At 58.4% G+C, this 26894-nt stretch overlaps 1 protein-coding gene across 4 annotated transcripts in view; it reads right to left on the reverse strand.

Annotated features, from left to right (window-relative positions):
• CACNA2D2 (calcium voltage-gated channel auxiliary subunit alpha2delta 2) overlaps nt 1–26894 on the reverse strand; it is a 193692-nt gene that overhangs the window by 24414 nt on the left and 142384 nt on the right. For 2 of the 4 annotated variants that reach the window (XM_083795830.1, XM_083795828.1), the window contains exons 4-5: nt 15968–16027; nt 5752–5796 (exon numbers count right to left, since the gene is read on the reverse strand). In XM_083795830.1, coding sequence (XP_083651956.1) covers nt 5752–5796; nt 15968–16027 — 105 coding nt within the window. Of the gene's footprint in view, nt 1–5742; nt 5797–15967; nt 16028–26894 lie in introns of all 4 variants that reach the window. The other 2 variants (XM_083795829.1, XM_083795827.1) reach the window with 1 other exon arrangement.

Here is a 26894-nt window from a genome sequence, read left to right on the forward strand (position 1 = left end):
GACAGACGCCCAGGCGGTGACATTCCCCTGACATTGTGAGGGTGGCAAAACCATTCGCCACAGCTCGGGTGAATAACAGGATTGATATGCAAGGTTTGGTTTTTAATTCCAGCAGATGCATCGGCAGTGTCAGCACGCCGCAGAGCCGATGCGACCGCGGGGCCGCCGGCCGCCCGGAAAGATGCTGAACTCAATTACGGCTGAGGGAGCCCAGCAGCAGGCAGGGGACGGCTCTGCCTCCCCAGAGCGACGTCGCTGAGATTGAAATCCAGATTACACTCTCCATTTCACGTAAATCCTGAGAAAAAGAATGAACTTGGCTGCCTGACCCACCACAAAGCCCCAGAAGAGTTCGCCTGGTGCCCTCGGCTGAAAAAAGGCCGCGGCCGTGCCGCGTGATACCCAGAGAGCGGGTCCAGCCAAAAACGTGCTCCTGACGTGGGGCTCAGCTCTCTGCTGCGAGCACCGGACTGTCCCTGCCCGCCCGCGAGCACCGGGCCTCATTCAGGGGCTGAGAACGGGCTTTGGAGGGATGCGGCAAATGCTGGACAATGCCATTGCCCCGGGGCGCCTGCAGCACCCGAACCTCTGCTTGGCCACCCAAACATCTCCTCCTGAGCCCTGGCGACCCCCAGCCTCACCCCCGCCAGCAGGAACATCAATTCCCCACTATTCCCCCCTCACTGTCGAGTTTATTCACAACGTCACCAGAGCCGGAACCACTGGATATAATTCCCGGTCCCGTGTTTATCATTATTCCCTTATATCACCCACATCCGAGGGGCTAATTTGTATTCTCCGAGGTTCGGTGCCGTCTGGCTGCTCTCATTCATGTAGCTGTAAAGAGGCATATGTATAGATCTCGGAGACAAATACGCAGCTATCTGTACATAGGACACTTCATGCATCACTGACACCCATACAGCAAGCAGACCCACGGCGAGCTGATGCTATCCGAGCTACATGTACCCTTTATCCATAAATCTCCTGACCCCAACTGAGATATCCCTGTTGAAGCCAGGCGGAATTTGGCTCCTGGGACGGGGACATCGCTGCCCAGATGAAGCTGCCCGAAGCCATCGCCAGCCCAGGCAGGGACAGCAGCACCTCGGTGCTGGATTGGGCTGAAGGAACCACATGAATGGGGCCAGGAGAAGAAATCCCGCACTAAATTGGTATATTAGAACAAAGGAGAAAACGATTCAAGCTCTCCTGGATTTACATCGCTTTAACTGAGAGCACCTCGGCGGGTCCCTAGCCGGATTTTGCAGCATTTCTCATCATTACCTTTCACAAGGACTGCAAAACATCTATTTTATCTTTGAAATGTTACGATACGTCCAACAGAACATAAATAGATGATACGGATCTGAATACCTTATTTGATACACCCCGCTAGAAGCCTTTTCTTTGGCCATGCATCAGTATTACACGTATTTATTGCTTCAGCGAGGAGCCGTCGCGCTGGGAACTTTCACCACCTCCAGCGCTTTAGGAGCTGGGTGGAAAGCCACAGTCTGTTTCTAGTTTTTCTCCCCTATGTTCCCCAGATCAGCGAGGAACACCCGGGAGCCAGCACTTTGTGCAGGTTTTACCCCACATTTTACCGCTGGCGATTCCCTTTCCGTCTGCTCCCGATGGATGGGGGGCACAGAGGAGCGGAGCCCCGGCACTGCCCGAAGCTTTCCCGGGGCTGGGCGGGAGGAAGGGCTGTCGGGGTTGCGGTTACGGCTCTAGGTGTGCCGTGCCGTGCCGTGCTGGCCCTCGGAGGACACCACTGGCCCTCGCTGCAGTTTGGGGTTCGGGGCGCATGACCTGGCACAGCCCCGCCATGCCTCGGCGAGGCAGCTCCAGCGGATGCGAACGCCCCCGTGCATCTCCATGGGAACGAGCCACCGCCGCTAATGATGGCTGTTCAAATGTCAGTGCCGATGACAAACGCCCGGCTGACGCGGCCAGTGGGTTCGGCCCTGCAGCCTCGTCCCTCCTCGCCCTGCCGGGTACCCCGGCACCCCGATCCTATCCGCAGGCTCCCAGCCCCTAGCAAGGGCGGATCACCCCGAAATATCATCTGTGGATATTTCCCACCGATCCGCGTTAAAAGCCAGCGAAATGCGGATCTCCAGGTGCCGTGACTGCTCCGGCTGATGAACACGCCGAGCACGCGGCCGCGGGTCGCCTGCAGGCCCCGCAGCTCCGCGCGGGCCGGGGGCACAGCCGGCCCCGAGCAGCGCCAAGGTCGCGCAAGGTGGCGGGGAGGAGAGGCACGGTGACAGCACGCGCCTCTCCCCCTGGGGCCTGGGAGCGTTTCAGCCTCAGCTAGAAAATGAAGCGGTGTTTTTTTTTTTTTACTTTTGCCAGAAAGGACGGATTCTGGGAGGTGAGATGGGGTGGGGAGGGAGCGAGGTGGGGGCTGCGGGGCTGCCCTCTGGTCCCACAGCAAGGCCTAAGGCACCGGCTGAGGGACCCCAGGCAAGTGCAGAAGCGCCCTTCTCCATCTTAAATTCCTCAGCTTTCCCTGAAATCCAGCTATTTAATGCCAGGGAGAGAGGCAGCGTGTTCTCCAGCCACGTTCCTGCTTTTACAGCAGCACAGGTTATAAATAACAATCAGCCTCTCCTGCTAGCCGGCTCCCCTATCCCCCTTCTCTCTTTTTTTTTTTTTAATCTTTGCCAAAGGTACTGTTTAGAGATCTTTCTAGACCATTTATTTTTAAATTACCAGCCAGAGGAGAGAAGAAGGGGGGGGGGGGGGAGGAAAAAAAAAGAAAAAAAGGCAAAAGAAAGAAACTTCTCGGGCTGATAGCTTATCGGGAGGAAATCCAAATGTCACATGAGTCGAGGAAGTTGGAAGATTAAATTTTCCAACACCCTTCATCTGCTGCTGACATTTCAGGGCTCGTTCCCCCTCCTCCCTCCCCCCTGTGCAGCCGAGGAGCGGTGCCGCGGTGCCGGGGCTGGCAAGGGGCGAGGGAGGAAGGCGGGCAGGGGGTGCTCCGGGTGCCAGGGCAGCAGCCCCACGGTGGAGCAGGCTGACCCCTGCAGCCCCCGGGCACCCCGCGGAGCAGATCCCCACGGCGTGGCCGTGGAGGAGCCCACGCAGGAGCAGGAGGCCCGGGGGGAGCCGTCCCCAGGGGGGGACCCGTGCTGGGGCCGTTTGCTCCCGACAGACAGACCCCGCGGTGCGGGCCCACACCGAGCGGTGCTCGAAGAGCTGCGGGCTGTGGGCAGCCCACGCGGGACCGGCTCGGGAAGGGACCCCACGTGGAGCAGGGCAGGCGGTGAGCGTGAAGGAGCGGCGGGGACGCGGCGCTGGGGACTGAGCGCAGCCCCGCTCCCTGCTGCTGGGGGGAGGCAGCAGAGGGAGGACGAGGGAGGTGGTTTGGGTTGGCCTTCAGCCCTCACTGCTCTCGTCCGTTCGCAACTGGCAATAAATTCCATCGGTCTCCCTACGCTGAGTCTGTTTTGCCCGTGACAGTAACTGGTGAGCGACCTCCCTGTCCTCACCTCAACCCACGAGATTTTTCATCCCATCTTCTCCCCACATCCCACTGAGGAAGGGGAGCAGGAGCGCGGCGTGGTGGAGCCGAGCCCCAGTGCAGCCACCGCACGGACATGGGGCAGTGCTCAGGGTCGTTCTGCAGCAGGGCTGCTGCAGGAAGAGCTGCCTGGAAAACCCAGCTTTAGCTCCCGACTGGCAAAAAACAGTTTTTAGCTTGCTTTTTATCCCTGCCTGTTTATCCCTGCTGTTTATCCCTGCCTAAAAAAAATAAAGTTTTTTTTTTTTTTTTTTTTTTTTTTTCTTAACAAAACAGGAACAAAACGTTTTGGGTCAAGAAGCCCTATCTCCTCTCTTTTTGCAGCCCTCCATCCCCCTGCACCAGCAGACCGGATTGCTGCCTTGGAGAAGTGAAAATATTCTGTTCAGAGGGTGGCAAAAGGAAAACATCCGACTTCTAATTGCTTTAAGCGCTGAATTCTGCTCCCCCCCCAAGGGCATGTTCAGCTGGCACAAATCTGCATTTCCCAGCACAGAAATGACTCCGAGCCCTCTGCGCGGCCGCAGCAAAGACCCCCTCCAGCCCTGCCACCTCTCAGTGCCGCAGGGTCAGCAGAGCCACCCGGCACGAAGCCCAGGTTTGCTCCCAGAGGCACCGCAGGGGGACCGGTCCTGCAGGGGACAGGGATGGGGACGAGGGCTGGGGCTTGCACAGATGTCCCCCCAAGGGCGGACGCCAGGCCCCGATGGGTGCTGCTGTGCCATGGGGACAACTCTGCAACTGCAGCAGCGAAACCCCACTTTACAGCCTGGGAAACCCTTCCAGCAGAGAACGGCACATCCCCGAGGACGCTGGCCTGATTTCAGCATCATCCCCTGCCATACGCGGAATAATAAAAACTGAAAATCGCTTCATTTCTGCGTTGTTCTGCCTGTGATACCCAACGGAGAGTGGCTGCTGATTTCAACGCTTCTCCGTGGATAAATTTTGCATCCCTTGCTAGCAGGAAACGGTGAAAACTTTGCTTCTGTAAACATGTGGAGAGCCTTGTGGTCCCCCAGGAAAATTTTCTGCTATCCCAGTTGTTAAAAACCACTACGAAATCCCAAATCTGTTTAGGAAGATAGTGGAGCCGAGTGCGAGCAAAATGAATAGGAAGCTCATTTCTTCCTCCCCCTTGTTAAACGTGCCATAAGGCTCGTGAATAAGTCCCAGTTACATTGAATAGGCATTGTCTATCAGAACTAACTTCATTTCAGCAAGATCCTACTCAATTTAAATATAAGAATTGAGGCAAAATAAAGAAAAGATGGAAAGACCGCTATTTAGCTCGATTCAGACCTTCTGCTATCATCTCCCTCCTTTTTTTATTTCAGCATCATCTCCTTTTCTCTCCGTTACCTTTGCTGGAAGTAAACTGGCTGGGGTTTCACTGGGCAGCAGCAATGGCACCAGCAGGGAGCTGGTGCCGGGTGACAGCGGCCAGCTGTGGGCAGCGGGGACGTCCAGGTCCCCTGTCCCCTGCCCTGCAGTGACAGCAGAAGCCCTGCCCAGCCTGACAGATGGCTCAGTCCTGCTCTGTGTCTCCTGGGCTCGGAGCTGCCGCCCTCCCTGCTCCCTCCCTCTCCTCGAGTGCCAGCCATTTTTTTCTCCACTTTGACCCAAAATCTGCTTTAATGCACGGGACAGTCGCGGTGGGATGGAGCAAGGATGCAAGACCCCCTGGGCTTGCCCAAGGCCAGGTCAGACATTGCTCCTGGCAGGGCCCGTACAACAGAAGTCAGGATCTGGCCCTGCTGACCCCCACCTGCGAGCCCTGCGACGATGTCCCCAGCGTGCCACCAGCGCGGGCGACGCGGGCAAACGCCAGCCCCCTCGGGAGCATGGGCAGAGCGGAGCTGTCGGGTGTGGATTTAAAGCCCTGATTGCCAGAAATCACAGGACGGCTGTGCCGGGAGGGGGGCAGAGAATTAGCTTCGGTCTCTAATTAAAGATTTGCTCTTCATTTGAATTTCAGATGCCAGCTTTAATTTTAGAAACTTTCGCAGCAGCAGAGGGACCTGCCCACCTGGCTGCTCCTGGGCCCAGCGCCGGGGGTACAGATGGATGAGGACAGCCACGCTGTGCCCATCGTGGAGCTTGGGACCCCCGGGCAGCCCCGCCAGCGGCGTGGGACAGCCCCAGCGAGGGTCACAGGGAGGAGCCCGTGCCCGCGGCGCAGCAGGGGTACTCACGGTACTCACGGTACTCACGTATTCCGTGTCTGCCTTGGAGTCGTAGTACTCGATGTCTTCCTCCTGCAGAGAGAGGGGGCAGCTGGGTTAGTGCCCATCGTGGATGGACCCATGGGGGTCTCCATCACCGCCCCCGTTCCCCCTTACCCATCCCTCTGTGCCTCCACCAGCCACCGCACCGCTGGGGACGCCGCCCTGCCTGCCCCAGGCTGCCATGGGGACAGTGCCGGGACCCTCCATGTCCCGTGCCTGCCCTCCGAGGACCTGGCCGCCTCCTGCGTGGCCAAACAGCCCCGGGACAGTGCCACCGGTGTGACACACGGCTGCGCGTGTCCCCGCACCCGGGGTGCTCCGGTCCCGCTGCGGGAGCTGCGGCAGAGCCGGGCAGAGGAGCGCAGCGGGGTGGCCGTCCCTCCCCTCCTTCCCGTGTGCCTGAAACGGGCGAGCAGCATCCTCGCTTCCACGCAAATGCGCGTCGTTAATTTGGGGTATTTAGAAGCTATTTAGGCAGAAAGGCCTGCTCAGACTCCTCTTCCCTGCCTGCTAGGACGTGAGGCAGCTGATAACATTCATAAAGAGGCAGGCAATTCAGAGAGCAGTAATACTGTCAAAACAGAATTTCATCTCCCATCAAAAGGGGTAATTAAAGGGCACTTGGGGGCTCTCTTCTGCGTGCAGGGATGCGAGCACGAAGGCAGGCGGCGATGGCGGGGTGACATGTCTGCCTGCTGCTCCAGCAGCCCGCAGCGGCCGCCGTGCACAACCACCCCTCTCCCCTGCGCCGCAGAGCCCAGGCAGCGGTCTGCGATGCTCCGTGCTGCTATTATTTAAAGAGGCAAGGCAGCCGCGCTCAGAGCAGCCAAGGAGGGTGGAAACCCAGCTTCAGGAGATCGGGGCAAATCGCTGAGCCACCCAGGAGGGGAGTGAGGCCGGGGCGAAGTCCCTAGTGGCTGCTGGACGAAAGCCTGGGGCGGCCGTGCCACCAGAGCTGGGGACTGGGGACAGCGTGGCCGAGTGGCTGTCCCCAGCACACTCAGCACCCTGGCTCACTGCTCCTGGTGACGCCCCAGCAGGATGGGGACTGCCAACGGTGGCTTCAGCATCCTCCTCTGCAGCCCCTCCGGCTCCGACTGCCGCAATAAGGAAGAGCCGAGAGGGGAAAGTGAAAAAAAAACCACGAAGCAGCATCTTCCAATTTCTGCTATTAAAAAGCCTAGTCATTAAGGGAATGTACTTATTAATTATCTGTGATTTGTTGTGAAATGCTGAGGGGTTTACAACAACAAGAAGAGGGAAAAAATTAATTTCTCTCCGGATGGCCTCCCGGCACCCTCCTCGCACCGCCGCGGCCCCGCGCACGCCCCTGCCCCTTGCCTGCGCCGCGTCCCCCCAGGTCTGCGGCCATCTGCACGCCGTAATTAAAGGAACCCCTGGGAGACCCGTAACACAAACGAGCTAATTTCATGTCTAATGATCTTTAATCAGAAGTGAGTGTGACTAACAACAGCCATCCAGAAGGTGCTTTGTTACTCATTTTATCTCCCACCGGCTCCTCCGAAAAGCTCCGTTCCCCGCTGGCACGCGGTGGCCCCGCTCCTGTGGTGGTGAGGGGAAGAACCGGCCGGTGTCACTGGTACATGGGGAGCAGGGACCTCCTCCATGGCTGGGGAGTCCGAAACCATGGCACTGATGACTCCAGGAGCAGTCGGGTGCCCTCCTGTCCCCGCTCCATGCCTCGGGCGAGGTCTGTGCAGGTGACACAGCACGTGCGGGACAGCCAGCGTCACCGCAACCCCATCCTGGTGCCCCTCGCAGCCATCCCAGGGATGCTGGCGTCTCCCGAGGGGAAGCAGGGAGCCCCACAATTTCCTCTCCCTCATATTTGCCTTTAAAGCCATGCTCTTCTTCACCTAATTCTCTCTTCCTCCTCCTCTGGTCCACGTTAAATCAAGCGCACGGCCTGTGTAAATAGCACTGGTATTTCTGGAGTCTTTCAGAATAAATACCAATAAAGAAAACAAGTGGGTGAAGATATTGAGGGATTTCGGGGCGAGAGCCCCCAAGCAGAGCCCTCGCCTCTTGCAGATGAGCCTGTGCAGGAGCATGTTGCTGGTTTGAACTGGTGGAAGGGAGGCAGGCACTGGGTTAACCACTGCCCCTGTGCTCCCCCGTCATCCCCCCGCAGCAGCTGCGTGACGGCACTGCGAGCATCGCTACAGGAGAAGCACGGGGTAATTTTAGCCTTCAGGTACGTGGAAATCACCTTGGGAGTTAAGTGCAATCACGGAGCAATCTGCAAAAGCTGGTGAAGCCACCCAGGAAGCAGGGTGCCGGCACCAAGCCCTCACATTTTGGGGTCCCCTCCTGGACGGGGCTGTGGGGCTGCCCCGGGCCAGCGCCTCGCTGGGGACCCCAGGCCCCGTGTGTCTCCCCTGGGTCCTCCCGAACAGCCCCAGTGCTCCCGCTCCTCCAGCTCAGCCCCTACACGAGAAGCTAATTAATTAAAGCAGCCTGTGAGCTGCTTGAGAGCTACAAGCCGATTCCTCTCCAGCTGCTCAAGAGGATGCTGTTCCAGCACCGTGATCCATGCTATGCGCTCGGAGATGAGGTTTGAGCTCCGGAACACAAGGACAAGGACCAGGGCTGGAAAGGCTCCGGTGCCAGCACAGTGGAGAGCCCATGGGGAGCAGGCACCATCTCCTCCCCAGCTTCCACAGGCACTGAAATAGGACTTTTTTTTTCACAATTCCAGCAACTAAAAATAACATTAGAAAGGTCAGCGCTCTGATGATGGCAGCGCTGCAGCCCGGCAGGGTTGAAGCCGCGGTGTTACCAGCCCGACGAGGTGGCAAGTGGCGCACGTCCCACGCAGCGCTGCCGCAGCCCCGCAGAAACCTTGGATGGAGGCTGCAGCTGCGGGGCTCGTGTTCGTGGGACGGCTGGCACCGCCCCGGCAGGGACGAGACGTTTTGGACACTTTGCAGCGCGTGCCATGGGCTCCGCCTGCTCCCCAGGGCAGCGGTGCCTGGTCAAAGCGGGTACACTGGGCACCCCACGCTCACTAGGGCAAACTACAGCCTCCACCGTCACTTCTGCAGCAGCTGAGAGCGCGGTCGAAGCCTTTGACACCTGCGCTAATGCTGGGCTCCGTAGCTCTTTTTCTCTCGCTTTTCTCTAAGATCACCTGAGCTGGCTAATCCTTCTCCCGTGGATCTGTTGTCCTCCTCTGGATTTCTTGCTGGTGTCTCGTAAGGGTCATTCTGCTAATCATAAGCCCTAGGGGCACTGCGGCTCCTAAGCGAGACTGTGCAGGTAGCTCCCGCTGCACTGCATTGATTCTGGTCCCTCTCAGCCCCCCAGCCGCGGGTTTCATTTTGCTGAGCAGCACGGGTGACCCCTGCGGCCATGAAATCTCTTTCCAGACTTAATTAGCTTGGGAAGAACCAAATCCTGCAGCGGTTTTCCTCCGAGGCCACTAGGAGCAACTCGGAGGGCGGTGGGGAAGACGGAGCCGGGGGACGGGGATGGGTGGTGCCGTGACCCAGGACACGCCGGGGCCTCACGGGCCCTGTGGCGGCGCGTGGTGGCTGCTCAGACCCGGGCACAGCCCGGCCCTCCTGGCCTGGGGCTGGTGCCACCAGCGCCTGGGGAGAGCAAAAAGGGAGCCGGCGCGCCCGCAAAGCGCCAGCCGCTCTGCTCACACGCAGGTCTTTCCACTGCCATCAGCATTTATAACGGGCAGTAAATATTTACAGAGTTCTTCGTGTCCCTGACCCATTAAGCACACAGAAATAACAACAGAATTTGCTTATAGATGCGCCTTTCCTTTGCAAGCCAGCCCCTGGTGCTTGGCGCAGCTCTCGCCGGTGTGCAGGGCAAGGTAGGGACAGGGGATTATTCAGAGCTGCCACTCATTTTCCACGCTGCGATGAACCTTTCCCTGGCACAGCCACCACAGGCTGTTGGATGCGCCAGAACACGTCTCCCCTCGCAGGCCCCTCCGTGCAGGCCCCCTTAGCGCACTCAGCAGCGCAGACCATACGCACTCCCAAGGACAGGTGGAAACAGTCTTCACAATCCGCCTTGGCATCTTTTTTTTTTTTTTTTTTTTAAAGCAATTTCCTCCCTCTGCCTCTCCGACAGAGCTGGGGAAATATTTAAGTGACCCGTCAACACTTCTCTCATCTCCCCAAGAAGACGCTTTATCTGATCACGCCTCGCCGACCATCCTTCACCACGCGGCGCCTCCCGTCCGCCCGCGCTCGCCCAGGACACGCCTGCCTCTCCCCTCCTGGGCACCACGGGGATGGCAGCGCCCGTGGGTACCAGGACACCCTGCCCCGTGGGGCACAGCAGGGGAAGGCACAGCATGGCACGGCACGGCACGGCACGGCACGGCACGGCACGGCACAGTGTGGTGCAGAGGAGAGCCGGCAGCTGGCGTGCCCCTGGCACCAGCACGGGTCACCCGGTCCATCCCACGCCGACGGGGTGAGAGGAGCCCCTCGAGGCACGTCCACTTCTTTCAAGAGTGAGCAGCACGGCCCCGCGTTTTTTGTGAATGATTTTTCTTGTTCTACTTTCGGCCAGAATGGCTCTACAGCAAGGTTGGTGCTTTAACACAGTAATTCTCAGAGCGTAATGAAAGCTGACATTATATCAAACACAATAAAGACTCTCAGTTGATGGAGATCATTCCTGAACACACAAACCCATTAAACTGAAAAAAAAAATATCAATTCTACACACTCGCCAGCCAAAAGAAAATGTGATTTGTTATCTAAAAGGGGGTTATAAACACAGCTTCAATGCACTTTCTGTGCTGTAATGAAAACTGGGTTTGAAATGGCAAGACGACTGCAAATTAGAGTATTTGATTTTATTTTCTAACTTTTTAGGTAAACCTTCTACAAGGGCAAGTGCAAGGTTACGGCGACGATCTTTCTGTTCTCAGCCGATAAGTAGGATCTGTAATTAAAGGAGGAGAAAAATGAAACGGGGATAAGGAACTTGCATTTGCCCTTCTAAGGATGCTTTGAACGCCAAGCCTGGTGCGGCCCTGTAAAACAGCAAACCGGGGGAGAGAGAAATAGCCAGCAGCATCTCGGCACGGCGCGGCACGGCCGCTGCTCGTGGCGCCGGCACGGAGCGGGGCACCCAGCCGCGCTCCCCCATCACTGTGCTGGGCTCTTCTGCAGTCCCCACCGAGAGCCTGGGAGAGAAATCTCTGTTATTCATCCTGTCCTTCCCCATTTGGCAAACAGTGATCCTGTTTTCCCCTGAGTTTCGTTTCTAATGGAGCTTGAAATTATCTGGGCTTTGTTATTTGCTTCCTTGTTTGCACGTGGGAATTATTGATGGAGGGAGCACCGCGGGGCTGGAGGGAGGCCTGGGCTCCCTCTGCTGCCTCTGTGGCACGGCACGGCACAGCACTGCTTGGCTACCCCAAACCTACCCCGAGCAGAAAGCGCCGTGCTTCACCCCGTGCTTAAAGCCTGCTTTTTGGTTGCCCAAAACCTGGCGTGCCTTTCTGTGGCTGAGCTGCGTGGCGGCTCCTAGCGGGACCATTTTGGGCAGCCCCGTGCTGAGCGCACGTGGCTCCGGAGCTGGTTGAAAGCGGGAAGAAATATTTCCCAAAGCGCGCAGCGTTTCGCCCCCAAACGAGCACCGTGTTCAATCACCCTAACGGCCTCCGCTGCCTTTCAGCTGCAAGACGCGGGCTGTAACGCCGCACCTCCCGCGTCCTCCCACACCGCACGGGGTGTAAATCCTGTGTCATTCCTCTTTCGGCCATCCTGGCACTCCTGCCCGTGGGGACCCGCACGAGGAGATGCTCGGCACCCGCGCCACCTGGGCGAGGACACGTCCCTCCGCACTATCGGCTGGATTCGTTCTCGGGCGAAGCACGTGAGCAGGGAAGCTGCTCTGCGAGGGACCGCCCGGGATCACGGCACCGGACACGCGTCTTGCTCCTTGCAAAGCCCAGAGAAGAAAAACACTGCCGGAAAAATAAAAACGGCATTTCCCGGAGTGACGTTTCTGACAGCCCCTTCTTGCAGCCCGCTCTACCTGCAGCTCAGCGGGTGGCGATTGCTTTTAAATGAGGAAGGGTCTGCAGGGTGCCGACCCTTCAAGCGCCCCGATCGAGGTGGCTGGAGCAGCCCCAGCGTCTCTGTGCCGGCTGCTCCCTGGGCAAGGTGCATGCGGCACAAACCCCCACGTCCCCACCCGCAGCATGTAAATCACTGGGTGTAAATTACGCCATCAAGTCAGCCCAGTGCAGCTCGGTGAGCGTGCTACATGGGAATCTGCTTGGGAAATACGTCCGTCATAAAGGGGTGGCATGTGGGCTTGTTACGGGGAAGCTGCCCCATAAATCGCACGCTCGGAGAAGCAGGTACAAAACAGCAAAGCAGACGTCGTGCTGAAATGTGCCGAGCCCTGGGAGGGGAGTTAAATCCTGAGACGATTTCCCTGCCACTGGGACGGGACCCAAAGAGAAGCACTTTGCATCTGAAACATACGGAGAGAGGGGAGGCAGAGGGGCAGCAGGAGGAAGAGGAGAGCTTTCTGGTGTAGCAATGAAAAAATGAAGTGAGGAAGAAGAACTGGGAGAAAAGCAACAGTAATAAACATTTTATGAAGCAGAAAATGGCTTATAAAGAAGTCAACTTTTAAAGGCAATTTATATAATCCTGCCAAGTGCACATAAATGTGGGCTTGGCTTTCTGCAGTGTCTAAGTGTCCCTTAAAGGGCCAAATAGCTCCGGCCGCCCAGAAAACCGACACGCAGCCACGATGACGCCCTGAGATCTGGCCACGGTCCCCGTGCCCACCGGCTCGGCTGCCACCACTGGCCAGTGGTCACTGCCCTGCGCTCAGGCTGGGGACCCCGAGGCGTGGGCAAGCACCGGCCTTGCATGGTAAAGTGAGAGGAAGAGGCAGATGAGGGAGCAGCGAAAATCAGTCCCAAGCTGTGACTCGTTTTGGGGGGCATCTCCCGCAGGGATGGTGCCGAGCCCTGCCTGCTCCTGTGTGCCGTGGCACGCGCACAGCCGAGATGGGGCTGCCGGTGCTGGGACAGGTTTGAAGGGCTGGAAAAACATCCGAGCCCCGAGGGAAAGCCCTGAGGGAAAGCTGAGTGCGGGGTCGGAGAGGAGGTGGCTGAGCAGGGAGCTGAGGGGCAGCACGCACGGCGGCGTGCTGCAGGGCAGGGTGGGTTGGCACCGCTGCTCCCACGCCTGCTGCCGAGGTCTGGGAGTGGCGCGCAGGGGGGAAAACCGAAAAGCCCAGCAACAGCGAGGAAAAGAAACTTTCCATGCAGAGATCGGTTCTGAGCGACTGCTGGAAACAGCCTAGCAGCCGTTTTCGCTCCTGCTCTTGTTTCATTTTCCCCTGAACTTCCATAGCAACCCATCTGCAGCGAGCGACTCTAATGTTTAATGGTCCTGCCATTAGCACTAATGCATTGCAAACACTCAGCATCTGCCGTCACGCATTCAGATGGAAACACAAAAATAACCACACTCGGTGCAATCTGTCATAAACTCCGGCTTGAGGTTATAAAATGACACGCCGCGAGAGGAAGGGAGAGCTACGGCCAAAGCCAGCAAGCCGCTCGGTGGGGAGGCAGGAGAGCTGCGACGAGCGGTGACGCCGCGGGCGCTGCCGCGGCCCTTGTCACCCGCGGGCGTCCCCGCGGGGCTGCTCCCGCAGCAGGGGCCCGGCACAGCCCCGGCGTGCAGCACGGCAGGAGGCGGAGGGCCAGGAGGTGGCACGCTCTACCTGGTGGCTCGCAAACCGCAACGCAGCCCCTCCACCCGCCAGTCCATCAAGCGTCCCAGCTCTGGGCTGTCCTGATAAAGCCGCGGCAAGCTCCGCGGTGACGCATCGCCGCACATTGTTTCTGGGTGACTCGCTCCTAATTACCTTGATTAAGTGGTAGCAAGCAGTGCTATTAAAAATATTTTTCTGCGAAAGTGGATTTCTGAAAGGTTTGTGCCGCGAATGGCAAAATGAGCCAAGAGCTCCCCAGCGCTGCGGCTGCTCCTGGCGTGGTTTCCATCACCAAGGGCGCCCTGGAAGGAGAGGGAGCGATCTGGGGCTGCGGAGGGGGACCTGCGGCACGGCGGCCGCCCATGGCTCCCGTGGGGATGAGCAGAAGCACCCGGGTGTCCTTGCTCCGGCTCTGCCTGCCCTGAGCACGGGTGGCTCAGGGGACAAACGACCCGACAGAAGGAGCGGCGCCAAATCTTTGTTTCCCAGCAGCCGAGCATCCACCTCGCCTGGACCTGAAGCATCGCGACTCCAAGCCAGCTGTTTCTGTGCAAGATGGGAGGAAATTTGGGCTAAAACCTGCGTAACTGCTGAGGAACAGACCCAGGGGAGGTTTTCTTCCAGGGCTCATGGTCCTGCTGAGCTTGGAGGGGCATCTAACCCCAGCTGCGGTGCTCACCCAACTCTTAATGTCTCCTCCACTTGTCTTCAGGCAAGAAGTGCCAGTAATTCGGCAGCACTTTCACGCAGAAAAGCCTTGGTGAGCGGGGTACCAGTTGTCTGCTGGACAGGACAGCCAGTGGGGACACCTCACCTTTTGTAAGCGAGGCAAGAGACGTTGATGTGGCTGCCTTCACCCAGTTCACCTCCCCTGCCTGCTGCTGTCCTGATGCTCTGCTGCTCTCCGTGGCTCTGCCGAGGACCCGGCGCACCCAGCCAGCCTGCGGCAACCCCGCGCGTTTCACCCTGCAAGTGGCATGGCACGCTCCCTGAAGGCCCTGAGAGATCAGTGTCTGCAGGTGTCTGCAGGACACAGCTCCTGGTGGGACAGGGACTGGCTGTGGGTGCCCATCGCTAGCCAGCCACGTGGCAATCACAAACTGAACAGCTCGACACCTTGCCTTGTTTTCTGCTCGTCCTTTGTCTTCCTCTCCACGTTCAATCTTGTGCTTGGTGATCATCACCAATGGCAGGAGAGTCTACTAGAGCAGGATTTGGCTTCAGGTCCTATTCTCTTCTCCTCCACAACTTCTCTTTCCACCTTTGGTTCTGTTTGCAAGTCCAGTGGAGACATCTGACCACCCTCATTTGGCAACCAAGCACTGCAAAGTAGCCACATCCCCTTTGCTGGTGGACAGGACGGACTAGAAGCACGGGCAGGCGCAAAGCCCCAGCAACACGCAGGGACCGGCGCAATGAAGGAGAAGAGGTTCCTCCTCTGACAAATGCCACTGCTGACCAAGCGCGGGGCTCGTTACACAAAGAAACGTGTTCCGGGAGCCCGGTGGTGACAGCCGTGTCCTTCCCAGGGGCATCACTCACCCCGAGGGCTGGGCTTGCCCCCTGAGCCACGCCACTGCCTCGGACACCGGGGATGGCGAGGGACGGGACAGAGGCCACCGCTGTGGGGATGTCACCGGGGGTACAGCACCGCCTGCACGCAGAGACCTGCCTGTGCTGCAGCCCCGGGCGGATGAGGAATGGCACCCCGGCACCCCGGCACCCCGGCACCCGGCACCCCGCAAGGGCCCAGCAGCAGGGCTGGCCCTGGGCCGGCCCCTCGGCTACTGCAGGGGGGTCCCGCGGCAGGGCAGGATCTGGCCCGGCCTGGAGGAAGGGGTGGGTGGCTCAGACTTTTTTTATTGTAGGCTCCGTTTGCGCCGAAAGGAAAACAATCTTTCCTTCCTTTTGTATTACTGCTAGAATTTGAGAGCATTTCCAGGCAGAATACTTCAGATTCCCGCTGAGCGTTATCACTGCCATAATTACAAAGTCAAATGCAATCATTAAAACAACATCTTCCCTCTCCCAGCCGAGATTGCTCCTTCCCCCAGCAGCAGCCCTGCCTGGCACTGCTGTTGGGTGCTGCAGGCGGGGCTGGCACGTGAGCCGCTGCCCTCCGCCAGCGCCAGGCCGGCTGCTCCCGCCCTGAAAACCCCTCCCTGGAACCCAACGCCAAAATGCTTGACTTTGCTCGACCTTCACCTTCTGCCTGCTCCCACCAGAACTGCTTTGTCGGCTTTCGTTAGGGCTGGGGCTGGGGATGGCAGGGGCGTCCAGGTGGCACGGGCAGCACCCGCCTTAAAAATCATGGGGAGCAAGGTGGGAAGAGCTGAGGGACAGGGAGCAGGAAGGGGACATGGAGAGCGTCACCGTGAGTGTCCCCAGCACCTCGGGGGGTTCAGCGGCCAGGAGGGCAAGCGGAAGGAAGGTTGGGGCGAGCGAGCCGGAGCCTTACCCGGATGTTGTCCTGCCAGTGGTGGGCTTTCTGGAACTTCTCCGCGGCGTTGGCCAGCCTCTGCAAAGCAAGAGAGAGAGGAAAAGTGAGTGTGGAGAGCGTGACACGAGTCGGGCAGTGCCCGTGCCGAGCTGGGGCACCAGTGGCACCAGGGGACGTGGCTGGGGCAGGAGGAGACGGCGTGGGCAGCAGTGCCTGGAGAAGGGCTGCCTGGCACAAGGGGCTGCGCGGCTCCATGTACCCCGGCCCTTCTCGGAGCAAGCCGGCATCCCCGGCAGGACCGCTGCCACTTGAACTCGCTCAGGGCTGTGCCACCTCAGCTCGGCGGCTGCTGGCAACGGTCAGGATCTCATTGGACCGCAGGGGCTGAGCGGCTGATCTGTACGGCATTAATTAGCCAGGAGGCTAGCAAGGCTGTCGCATCGTCCCAGGAAGGCTCCCGAGAGAGCTCATGGGTCGTGGGGAGGCGCAGCCAGCCAAGACGCGCCGTGCTGCCGGCGCTGCTGCAGCGCTAATCCCTCGCTCCCCGGGCACCGCTGTCATCGGCAGGTCCCTGGCTAACGGCTCGCCGTGCTCACACGTCTGCACGTGCTGCCGTGCTCTGTGCTGTGCAAGCCATGCCGGAGCATGGGGAGCAGGGAGCCCAGGTCACCTCCAGCCCCCCGAGTCAGATATGAGGAGGAGGAAGGGGCAGCGGTAGAGCAGAGCACGCACAACCCAGCCCCGCTGGGACCTCTCTTCAACCCCGTCCCCAAGTTACAGACACCCCCTGAGCCCCAGGACCCCACAAGAGCAGGGCAGCAGCCCCGACCCAAGGAGCTCCTGGCACAGCCCTGGGGCTCAGTTGCAGAAACAGCCGAGCCAGACCCAAGCGCGGTGGAGGAGAGAAGCCCCTGGCGTTGCTAATTCATCGTGCCCACAACCAACACCAGGTGCGGCAGCGCCCGCAGCTCAACGCCCCCGCCAGGCACCAAGAGGGCAGCGAAGCGCAGGGAACGAGCGGGCAGAGACGTGAATCTTGCCACGTGCAGAACACGGCTCGTTCTTATCAGGTGCAAGGGAACGCATATTCCATCACAGCGCAATCTCGGCCCAGGCTGGCCAGAACTTCCTCATTTCATCTCTTCTTTTTCCATCTTGATTTCCAAAGCGCCTGCTTTCAACAGCTAGCGGCCACGGGGGGAGAGCAGCTATGGGCTGGGTGCTGAAGTTAAACACCTCCAGCTCGGGGCGCTGAGAGAAGAGGATCGGGGACATCGTGGCCAAACAGAAAAGCCAAGGAATCGCTCCCTTTCGGGGCGGTTTTGCCCCAGGGGGCTGGTGCGTGGTGTGCAAGACACCCTGCAGCTCCAGCTAGCAAAAGCTGCGGCCCAAATCCCACATCCCCTCCCCAGCAGCTTTTGTGCTCTGTTTATACACTGAGATGGCTGATTAAGGGCGAGCATTTATTCCGAGTCGCATTTAAGGCAGCAGTGATGAAATATGCATTTTTCTATACTTGATAAGAGCATGTTTGTTTATTGCGGGCCCGGGGAAGATTTATGGACATCTTTAACTATTCATTGCCTCGTGCGAAGTGCCTGCAGTGTTGCAAATGGTGCACTAAGTGACTGCTGCACCCGCTACAGGCACTTCAGCGGAATATATTTTTCCTCTGGAAAATGTCAATTTGTCAAGTCGATCTGGACAAAACTTTGTTTACGAAAAAAAAATAAATCCAGATGTTCTTTTTTTTGATAACCAGCACATTATAGGGACAGGGGAGCTGGCAGTAGGGTGGCACGGCCATACCAGGGTGCTGTGCCAGCCCTGCACGGGCTCCTTTGGCTCCAGGGGGAGACGAGCACGGTGCTGGAGACCGAGAGCTCGAGGAGGGAAGGGGGAGGCCGGCACTGCCGCTCTGCTGCCCGCTGCCGTCCCCCTCTGGCTCTCCCTCCTGCGAAGGGTGCCCGGTGGGGCCAGCCACGACAGCAGGCTCGGGGAATGGTTCATCGTGAATAATGTGATCGTGATCGATAAAGCTCAAGGATTATTTCTAATCCTTAATAACAATTAAACCATTATTTGTCAAGTGCTGCGGATCAATCAGTCCATCTCCAGCCGCACTGCGTGCAGGGACTGCCAGATGCCCGGGGCGCACGGGCCACCACAAGCTGCTCGCTCGCAGGCACGAAGCGCTGCTGCAGCAAGTGCCATGTGCCCTGGGCTCCCGCGTGGGCTCCCAGCCAGCCCGAGCGCAGCCCTGCCTGCAGACACGGCCAGCGGGCGAATGGAAACTGGCTCCCGAAACAGCAGCAGGGCTCCGGCACCCTGGTGGCACCGCTGCTCCCTGTTGGTGCTCATCCCATGTCCTCCACGGCCAGAAACGTGGCTGTCGATTTTGCGGTTCAAGCAGCAGGAACGATTAGAGGAATTACCAAAAATACCACTCCGGTGCGAAACACCTGCCGGCTTGGCCAGAGGACAGGGCCACACTCCCAGCAGGCTGTACTGCCCTGGCCGTCGCGCTCCGAGGAGCGCGGTTCGTCTCCAAGGACCCACTGAGGGCTAAGGAGAGGAGATTTAGAGACTAAAAACACTGAACCGAAACAACTCTGCCGGTCAGAAAAGGCTAGCAGGAGATTTGCAAGGGATTGCTTTCTCAAGATCCCGACAGTGACTGTCCGTGGGGGGGCCTGCGGGGAGAAGGTGCCGCAGGGTCTCCATCGTGCCCCGGCCGCCTTCGCGCTCGGTGCGGCGCTCCTCCTGCCAGGGCCCCGCTCCCTGTGTCCGAGTGCAGGGCTGCTGCTCGCCCTGTGGTTTTCCAAAGGAGGACGGCCCGATGCTCTCTGCTACATCTCTCTTCCCAGCCCAGACGTGGCACATAAGTATGCCCTGGATGTTCCCGACTCGCTCAGCTCAGCGGATTTAACTCGGGAGGCAGCCGAGCAGAGACTGGAGAGCTATACAGAGAGCCCAAAGGCCAAGGCTGGATTTATAAAACAGGATTACGGCAAACCCTCTGCAATGGGTGGCCAAGCAGCGTAACAGCAGGAGTGCCACCCCGGTGCCCCAAGCGTCCCCAAGGAAATAGAGCACCCACACCTGTGCTGATGCTCCTGGGGAGCTGCGGAGCTGGGGTAGAGCAGGGGGGCTCAGGATGTTTGCTCATTTTGCTGTGCCCTACAAAAATACATCAACTGGAGGCTTAAACAGATTAATATACCCACGCTGTGATCTGCTGTCCAGGGGAAGGGAATGAAACACACTCCAAGCCGGATTTCCTGCTGTTCCAGCTCAGCACCAGCTTAAAGGTGAGCAGAGACTGGGAAATGCGACTTCGCACCCTCTTTACCTCCCCGCCGTGCACGAGGGAGCCTGGTGTGCTTTTCCCAGCTCTGACTTCTCCCCAGAGCCACCGAGGGCGTGCGCAGCGGCTGGTTTTGCTGCGGTGGGGAGCTGCTCCTGCTAAGCCTTCATTTTCCCTTCCGCTCTCTGTTATCACCCTCATCTCAGCGCCTCCCGAGCGGCACGAAGTGCATTAACCTCCAGCACCTGAGCAAACAGCTGGCAGGAGACATCCGTGCTGAGGACGCAAACAGCCCCTCGCTACGGGGCCGCACAGGTCCACACCGCGTCGCGTCATCCCAGTCCTCCTCCAAAAGCGACAAAACACAGGTAAAAGGTTAAAAAGAGAAGGCTCAAAGTAAACAAGCAGGAGGACGCCAAGCAACACACAACCCAGGCAGGAATGTATCCCAGGAACTGGCCTGGCAGCCCTTTCTCCTCCAGGACGGAGGAACAAGCACGGCACAAGCCTCTCCTCCAGCACCAAGCCTCTCCTCCACGCGTGGGACACCCCAAATTGTGACTGTCACCACAACCCCGAGTGACCCATAGCGGCACGGTATGTGCACCATCAGAAATCACCAACCGGCAGAGAAAGACAACCCCCTTATATACACATAGGGAATATAAATCTTCAGTAAACACTGTAAAGCAGCGAAGCATCTCATCCTGTAATAATCTCCGAGACAGTTGATCCCAGGGCTCTTATTACCCCAGCAGCCATCATCTGAAATCCAGTCGGCAGCCGGCTTAGCCATGGCCGAGTATTGATCAAGGAGGCGGCTTCACAAAGCGCTGCAGCATTTCTCTTTCACAGCACTAACTTGTTTGTCAATAACTCTTTCCTCCGCACAGCACGGGCTGCGTTGGTAGGGAACGGGGTGGCTGGAGCCCGTCTCTCCTCCTCTCGCGCCCGGATCCTGCCCACCCCCGCGGGAGGCTGGGGCTGGGGCTGGCTGCCAACGCTCTCCTGCCCATCGGAGGGCGAAGAAAGCCACGGAGCTTAGCAAAGAGCAGGTGGCGAACACCTCAAGGACTTCCAGACCTTGACCCCCAGCCCAGCTGATGCTCACTGCTGGGGCCTGGTGCAGCGGTGAGCCCCTCCTCAGAGCCCACCCGGGCTGGCAGAGAGCCTCCTCGTGCTGCTGCAAGGTCCACAAGCCCAAACCCGGGGCACTGCCAGCCTCGGAGCCGCTGCAGACCTGGCACAGGCAGTCCATGGCACCGGGAGCCCTGAAGACACCGCTGCAGCCACTGCGCTGATCGCCTCAGTACCTCACAAGGCTCCTGCTCCCCTGCTCCCCTTCCTCTAGTGGCACCAAACACCAGCACCGGCCTCACCGGAGCACTGCAGCATCTGGAGCGAGGAGCTGGGCACGGACACCTGCGTGTTTGCAGGGAGCCTGGGGAGGGATGCAAAGGCGCAGTCGTCTCTGTGCTCGTGCCGTGCCGAGGGTGCGGAGCAGGACCCCAGCGCTGGGAAGGAGGAAAGGGAGAGCATCACTGCCCAGTTTTTCCTACCCCAAAAACATCTTCCAGGACTCCAGAACAGAGCTGAACTTCCTGCCAATGGAAAAGCACCAAGGGCAAAGGGGCAGTGCTGCCACACTGCTGTCCCGTGCAGCCGGAGCCTGGCCCACCTTCTCTTTTTTGGCTCTGTCTCCCCTCAAAAGCACCTCTGCTTTATTGCCCTCCTGGTGCTTCCATCCTCCATCAGTGCAGATGTTTGCTTTCCAAAACCAAGGACAGGGAGCAGCCCTGCCTCTGCCCCATCGCCCTGCTTGCTCCCCCTGGAGCTGTGCCCGTGTCCCCGCGGGGATGCACCCGAGCAGGGCAATGTGCCCTGGGGACTGGCAATAGCAGCTGCTATGGATGGATGGACAGACAGGGCCAGGCACAGGCAGGCTTGGACACTGCTCGTCGTCCCAATCCCCTGTGTGGGGGCCAGGGTTTTAGCCCAGGCCATGCTCCAGGTGAGCTGGAGAGGGTCTGCATTAGTGATGCTGGCAGATCTGCTCCATCTCTGTCCCTACGAGCCCTGGAAGAGGAGAGGCCATGCCCAGGAGCTGACACACTAGAAAGGTAGGGGCTAGAAAGCCCTAGCTCTGGGGCTAGAAAGCGATAGAGCTGCTGCAGCAAGCTGCCATGGGGATCCTCGTGTCACTTCAGTGGTGTCCCAAAAAGGAACAGGACTCAGGACTGCAAATTGGGCATCCTTGTTGCCTAAGCCTTGGGGAGTACTTGACGGAGAGAAGGAAACAAAGTTCCCTCGGAAGCTCACCCTCTTCCTTGTAGAGTGCACAGTAATGTGGAGCCCTGGTCCCATTTGCTCCGTGCGCCTGATGGCTGAGCAAGAGCATCGTGAGCCCTGTGCGGCTCTGCAGAGGGGAGAGGGGCTGCAGGAGAGGGTGGCTTATGGCCCGAGGTCCCGCGGTGCCAGTCAGTGTTTCACCCCAGTGCCAGCCCCAGCCCTTCCTTGCTCCAGCTCCAGACCATTCAATCCAGCAATGCTCCCTAAATCACATTCAAATAATCCGCGGAGCTCCAGTTCCTATCATCAAGTAGGACTTGTCACAGTTCAAAATCCATTACAAGAACCACAAGGCATTTCACTGGCAATTATAAAAGATAGTTTCACTTAAAAATCGATTTTACTTAGAGCTCGGGGGAACGGCTGTTTGGGAAAAAAAAAAAAGAAAAGAAAAGGAGGCGATCCAGCTCGCCACTTGGGCAGGAGCACAAGGCGTTCGCCTGGCCGGGTTGCAGCAGACACAAGGAGTCTCAGCAGCCAGCGTTTCCCATGAAAAAACCATCAGTCCTTCCCAGTCTGGGGAAATGCATTTTGTGCTGCGGGTTCCAAGGCTGGTAGGAAGTTTGCACTGGGAGCCATCGACAACGGATCTGCTTTAAGGTATCGCCTCTCGCTGCGCCGTGCTGTGCGGGCTGCAGAAAGCCCCTCTTCTAACGTCTGCTTCTGCACTGGGATTTCCGCACACCACCTCAGGCAGCAGCGCCAGTCCCTCCGTTAGTAAGTTTTTACTGGAGGGCAGATTTCAGCGCGCAGAGATCTCCCCAGGACGCACCAAACCGGCACAGGGCCCTGCAGTTCAGCAGGGCACCAGCCAAAGGGAACCGGCACCAAAACCAGCCCTTCTGACCCCAAATCCCACAGCCGCTTCTGCTTTGCCTGGAGCTGGATGCCAGCCTCGGGATTGCTTTTCGGAATGCAGCACGGCTACGGTGGCCTGTGCTGCTGTGGATTAGCCGAGCTCTGTCTGAAATGACGCTGGTGGCTCCCCTTCGGCGGACTCTGATTGCCAGAACCAGGTTGTACTGCGAACAACGGGAAATATTTGGCCTGGCGCGCGAGATAACAGTCAACAAACCGCCTGTAGCTACGATCAGCCTGCTGACACCCCGCATCTGCTTAAAGCGCGCCGAGGAATATTTTGAGGCATTTTCAAAATAATTGCGAGAGTTTTCTGTCTGTGCCGAGCGGCTAATTAAGTGGTTTGCAAACAAAGCGAAATGGCGAAAATGTGCGGGCTGCGGAAAGCCGGGGCACCCAGCACATGCACGGCTGCCTGCTCGCCACGGGCTGCCCACGGCCGTATCGCGAACATCGCTGGCCTTGCCCTCCACTTGCCCATCCTCTCACCTGCAGCCTAGAACTGAGGTTCTTTGGGTTAACTCTGCCTTTTTACAGCGCAGTGAGTGCAGCCCACGACCAGCTCCTTCGGGGTGCCAGGCCAAGCAGGAGCCAGGCAGGAGCAAACCCCACCGCGGACGGGGCCGGGCCTGACGCGAACACGCAGCCAACACCAAGCAGGGAGCTGCGAGCTCGTGGCTTCGCGCCGGGCCTCTCCATGTTCTGGCTTCCACCGAGCCCTGATGCTCCTCGAATATCATTTCCCCAACAAGCCTCAACACAGACCCACTTCAGAACCTGCGGGGCCCTCCCCTCGGTCCCGCTTCGGGAGCGCGTTTCTGCCTTACTGCTAAGCCTAAAAACACAGGCACCCTGACACTTTTTGCTTTAAAGACCAGGCTGGGGGAGGAGAAAAGAGCAGGAGAGCTCCCCTAGGGGAAAAGCCATCAGCCGGAACAAGATTTCAACAACTACACGTTTCCTGACCTTTTCCACAGCCGTATCTTTAATGTTGCACGGCCGAATGTGATAAAAAGAAAAAATTAATAAAAATGGATTTCATTTTTAAAAAAAGGTCAGGACATGTGTTACAGGGAAAAACTCATTTGGGTGCGTGCCTTCCACCTTGCTGATCCCGGGCCCTCCCCTGCCTCCCACCCGGGCAGCTCTGCGCGGGCCAGCCGGCTCCCTCTGCTTATTGCCATAAATTCATTTTTTTTCTTCCCCTGACAGATGTAAATTTGGGAACCGTAAGCTCAGAGGTGCTGGCAAACGCTTGGGAGCCGCTCATACCTGGTGGGGTTCTGCGTGTCCGACCCAGAGAGGCAGTGGCCCGTTCCTGGAAGCAAAAGCAGCCCAGGCGCAGGCTGCAGACGTTGGTATTATTGAACCTGCTCGGCAATTAGAGCAGACTTCTGTCTAACTTCTTCCTCCTTTCACCATTCCCTGATTTTTTTTTTATACTATTCGTTAAGAACAAAATATAATTCATCAAAGTTAGCAAAAAAAAATGTAACAATTACTGCGATAACATCATACTAAGTTATTAAGTGGTGACAATGGGGGACAATTACAGTGTATAGTCCATTATACAGCACCGCCGTCGGGATGAATCGAGGCAGAACACACGGTGAATGGAGAGGAGCTTATTAACGGGAGCATCGGTGTGCCAGAGCACAATACCTGCCTTTCAGCCGGGGAGTTAGCGCCGTGGGTGCTGGTGGGGACTGGAGAGGGAAGGTGGAAAGGCAGAAAGGAGAGGTGAGGAGCAGCAGAGACCCGGCTCCTTTGTGCCTGACACAAGCACGCTGTGTTTTCTCGGGTCTCTTATCTCAGGTGGCAACTGACAGGATGCGAGGAAATGGCCCCAAGTTGCACCAGAGAGGTTTAGATTGGGTACCAGGATGAATTTGGGCACAGAAGAGCTGCTTAGGCACTGGAAGCGGGTCAGGACAGAGGCACTGTCCCTGCAGGTGTTTAAGGGGTGTGTGGATGTGGTGCTAAGGGACGTGGTTTAGTGGTGGACTTGGCAGCGTTGGGTGATAGCTGGACCCGATGGTCTTACGGGTCTTTTCCAGACTAAATGCTTCTATCCATGATGCAGCGTCCCCACCTAATTCTGCTTCTGCAATGCCCTAAAGATTTTTGCAATGGCTCAGCCAAGCACGAGTGGCCTGAAGAGGACTAGGATTTCCTCCAGCTCCCTCCAGCATCCTGGGGAAGATGTCCTCTGTGCTCAACACCCCGGAGAGCATCTCAGCCCCGTGCCCAGCCTGCAGCCTGCTTTGCAGGGCACAGCCTCGCCTGGCTTCTGAGGGAGCTGCTCCAGAGCATGCAGCAGCTTTCTGCAGGTGGGCCCAGGGGTCCCCATGGGCCAGCACCCAAAAAAGCTGCCCCAGATGTGAGCAGGGAGTGCAGGACACAGCTACCAACTGTGGCGCTTGGGGTCTGCATGAGCTGTGCTGCTGGGGACTGACAGGGGATGCTTGCAAAGCTACGGGCCGGGTCTTCGGCTGGCACTGAGCATCCTGTGCGGCTCAGAAAGGAGTGTGGGTGAGCTCCCTGCACAGGCTCAGCCTGCCCAGTCCTGCCAGCCACTGCTGCCGGCAGCTGGGGACATCGGGGAGCAGCACAGGGACACTGAGCAGTGGAAAGCTCAGAAATGGGTGGCCAGACTGCACAGCTTGGCACACCTGTGAAACCAGTAAGAAAAGGGGCAGCAATGATGGTGCTGAGCAGCACCGAGCACTACCCACTCCCGTGTCCCTTTCAGCGTGCCTGGTGACAGATCCTGCCCGTCCCTTCCCTCCCTGCCGGCCCAGATTTCTCCCCAGCGGTGAAACGCCGCTCTCCTTCGCTGGAGCCAGCGCTGGATTCCCTGCTGCTCCAGCGGCTCCGACTCTCTCCTAAGACGTTATTTTTACACTTCTCTTAAAATACAACACTAAGAGAGGCTTCTTGACTATATTAACATTAGGAATCTAATCAGCAATCAGACAGCTCATAATTTTCTGATTAGCTCTGATTATACTCAATCTTTACGAAAGAAAAAAAAAAAAGAGGAAAGAGAAAGAAAAAAAGAAGGAAAAATATAAAAATATTCTCTGCTCCATTTCCCCACCCCAATTCCCTTGCCAAGGCACAAAGCCATCGCAGCAGCAGGGCTGCGGTCTCTGCCCTGGCCCGACAGTGCCACAGGCACCCACTGAGCTGGAGCTGCCCAGGTGCCACCACGCACCTGCCCTCTGTCCCCCAGGCTCGGGAACCAGCACGTCGCCCCCGGGAAGGGGCCGCTGATGGAGAAAACACCAAGAGCATCAGAGCCCCTGACAGGCATGCAGAGAACTCTGCTCCATGGCCTAACATCTTGGCCAACGCGCTAAAACTCAGTGGGGAAGGATGGCAGGGGGAAGGAGATGATCTGCCTGTGGGGAGCTGGCCTCGGCCGAAGGGAAGAGCTGCAAGGAGGAGCTTCTCCAGGAGCTGAGGAGGAGGAGGAGGAGGCTGAAGTTCGCTGCAGGAGGAGGCGGTGGCCAGGCGCCGGCTTGGTGGGAAATGACAAATGCTTTGAGGCGGCCCACAAAAAAGACCCCAAGGACCCAGGGTATGGGGATGGCCAGAAGGCGGGAGGCAAACGAATGAGAGGCCAGAGGACCTGGCCGGGGGCACACGATGCCACCTGAGCGGATCCACCTGCGGGGCTGCCATCGCGGAGCAGGCTGCTCCTCTGGCACCTCCCGCCTCCAAAAACAGCAGCGGGGAGGACTGGGGAAAGTTGGAGAGGTGTCAGGGCCCCGGGATCAGCTGGCTGGGCTGTCAGGGATGCGCCGGGCAGGCACTGATGGAGAGCACGAGGCAGGCTCATGTGGGCCTGCCTCCGGCCGCACCAGTCCCTGCCGAGGGGCCTCTGCAGCGACCTCTCTCGCTGTGCTTTTGTGAAGGACGAGAGCAGGATCCCTGGGGCTCACTCACGACTGCAGCCAGGAGAAAGGAAGGTGAGGAAGGAGCCCCGAGGGAGGGGAGTGCAGAGCAAGCCCCACGCCTGGAGTTAACCAGGCGCGCACACTCCACGTCGGAGATTCGCTCCCGACTGCAGCAAGTGATCAGCTGACGCCGTGAAGCATGAGATTTAATTATTTGTATCATAGTCATGGCCGGCATAACTACAAATGATATTAATGGTCATAAAATTGTCCAGCTGGCTCTTCAAACCCGCCGCTGCGCTGAAGCCGCCTTACAGGGGCTGCGCAATGCAGGGCAGAGCGTCGCGGCCCCGTCAGACAGACGCCAGCTGGAGGGGCCACCCGACGCCTGCCCGGGATCACTGAGCACCAAACGCGTGCTTCATGTCTTGAAGACAGGCCCGATAATGAGAGTCGCTCCGTAAAAGCTGTGGCCGGCCAGGCGTTTGCATCGGCCTCGCTAAAGCTGCTCGCTCGCAGGCCGGGAAGC

Source organism: Anser anser (assembly GCF_964211835.1).
Source record: "Anser anser genome assembly, chromosome: 12".
NCBI classification, from domain to species: domain Eukaryota; kingdom Metazoa; phylum Chordata; class Aves; order Anseriformes; family Anatidae; genus Anser; species Anser anser.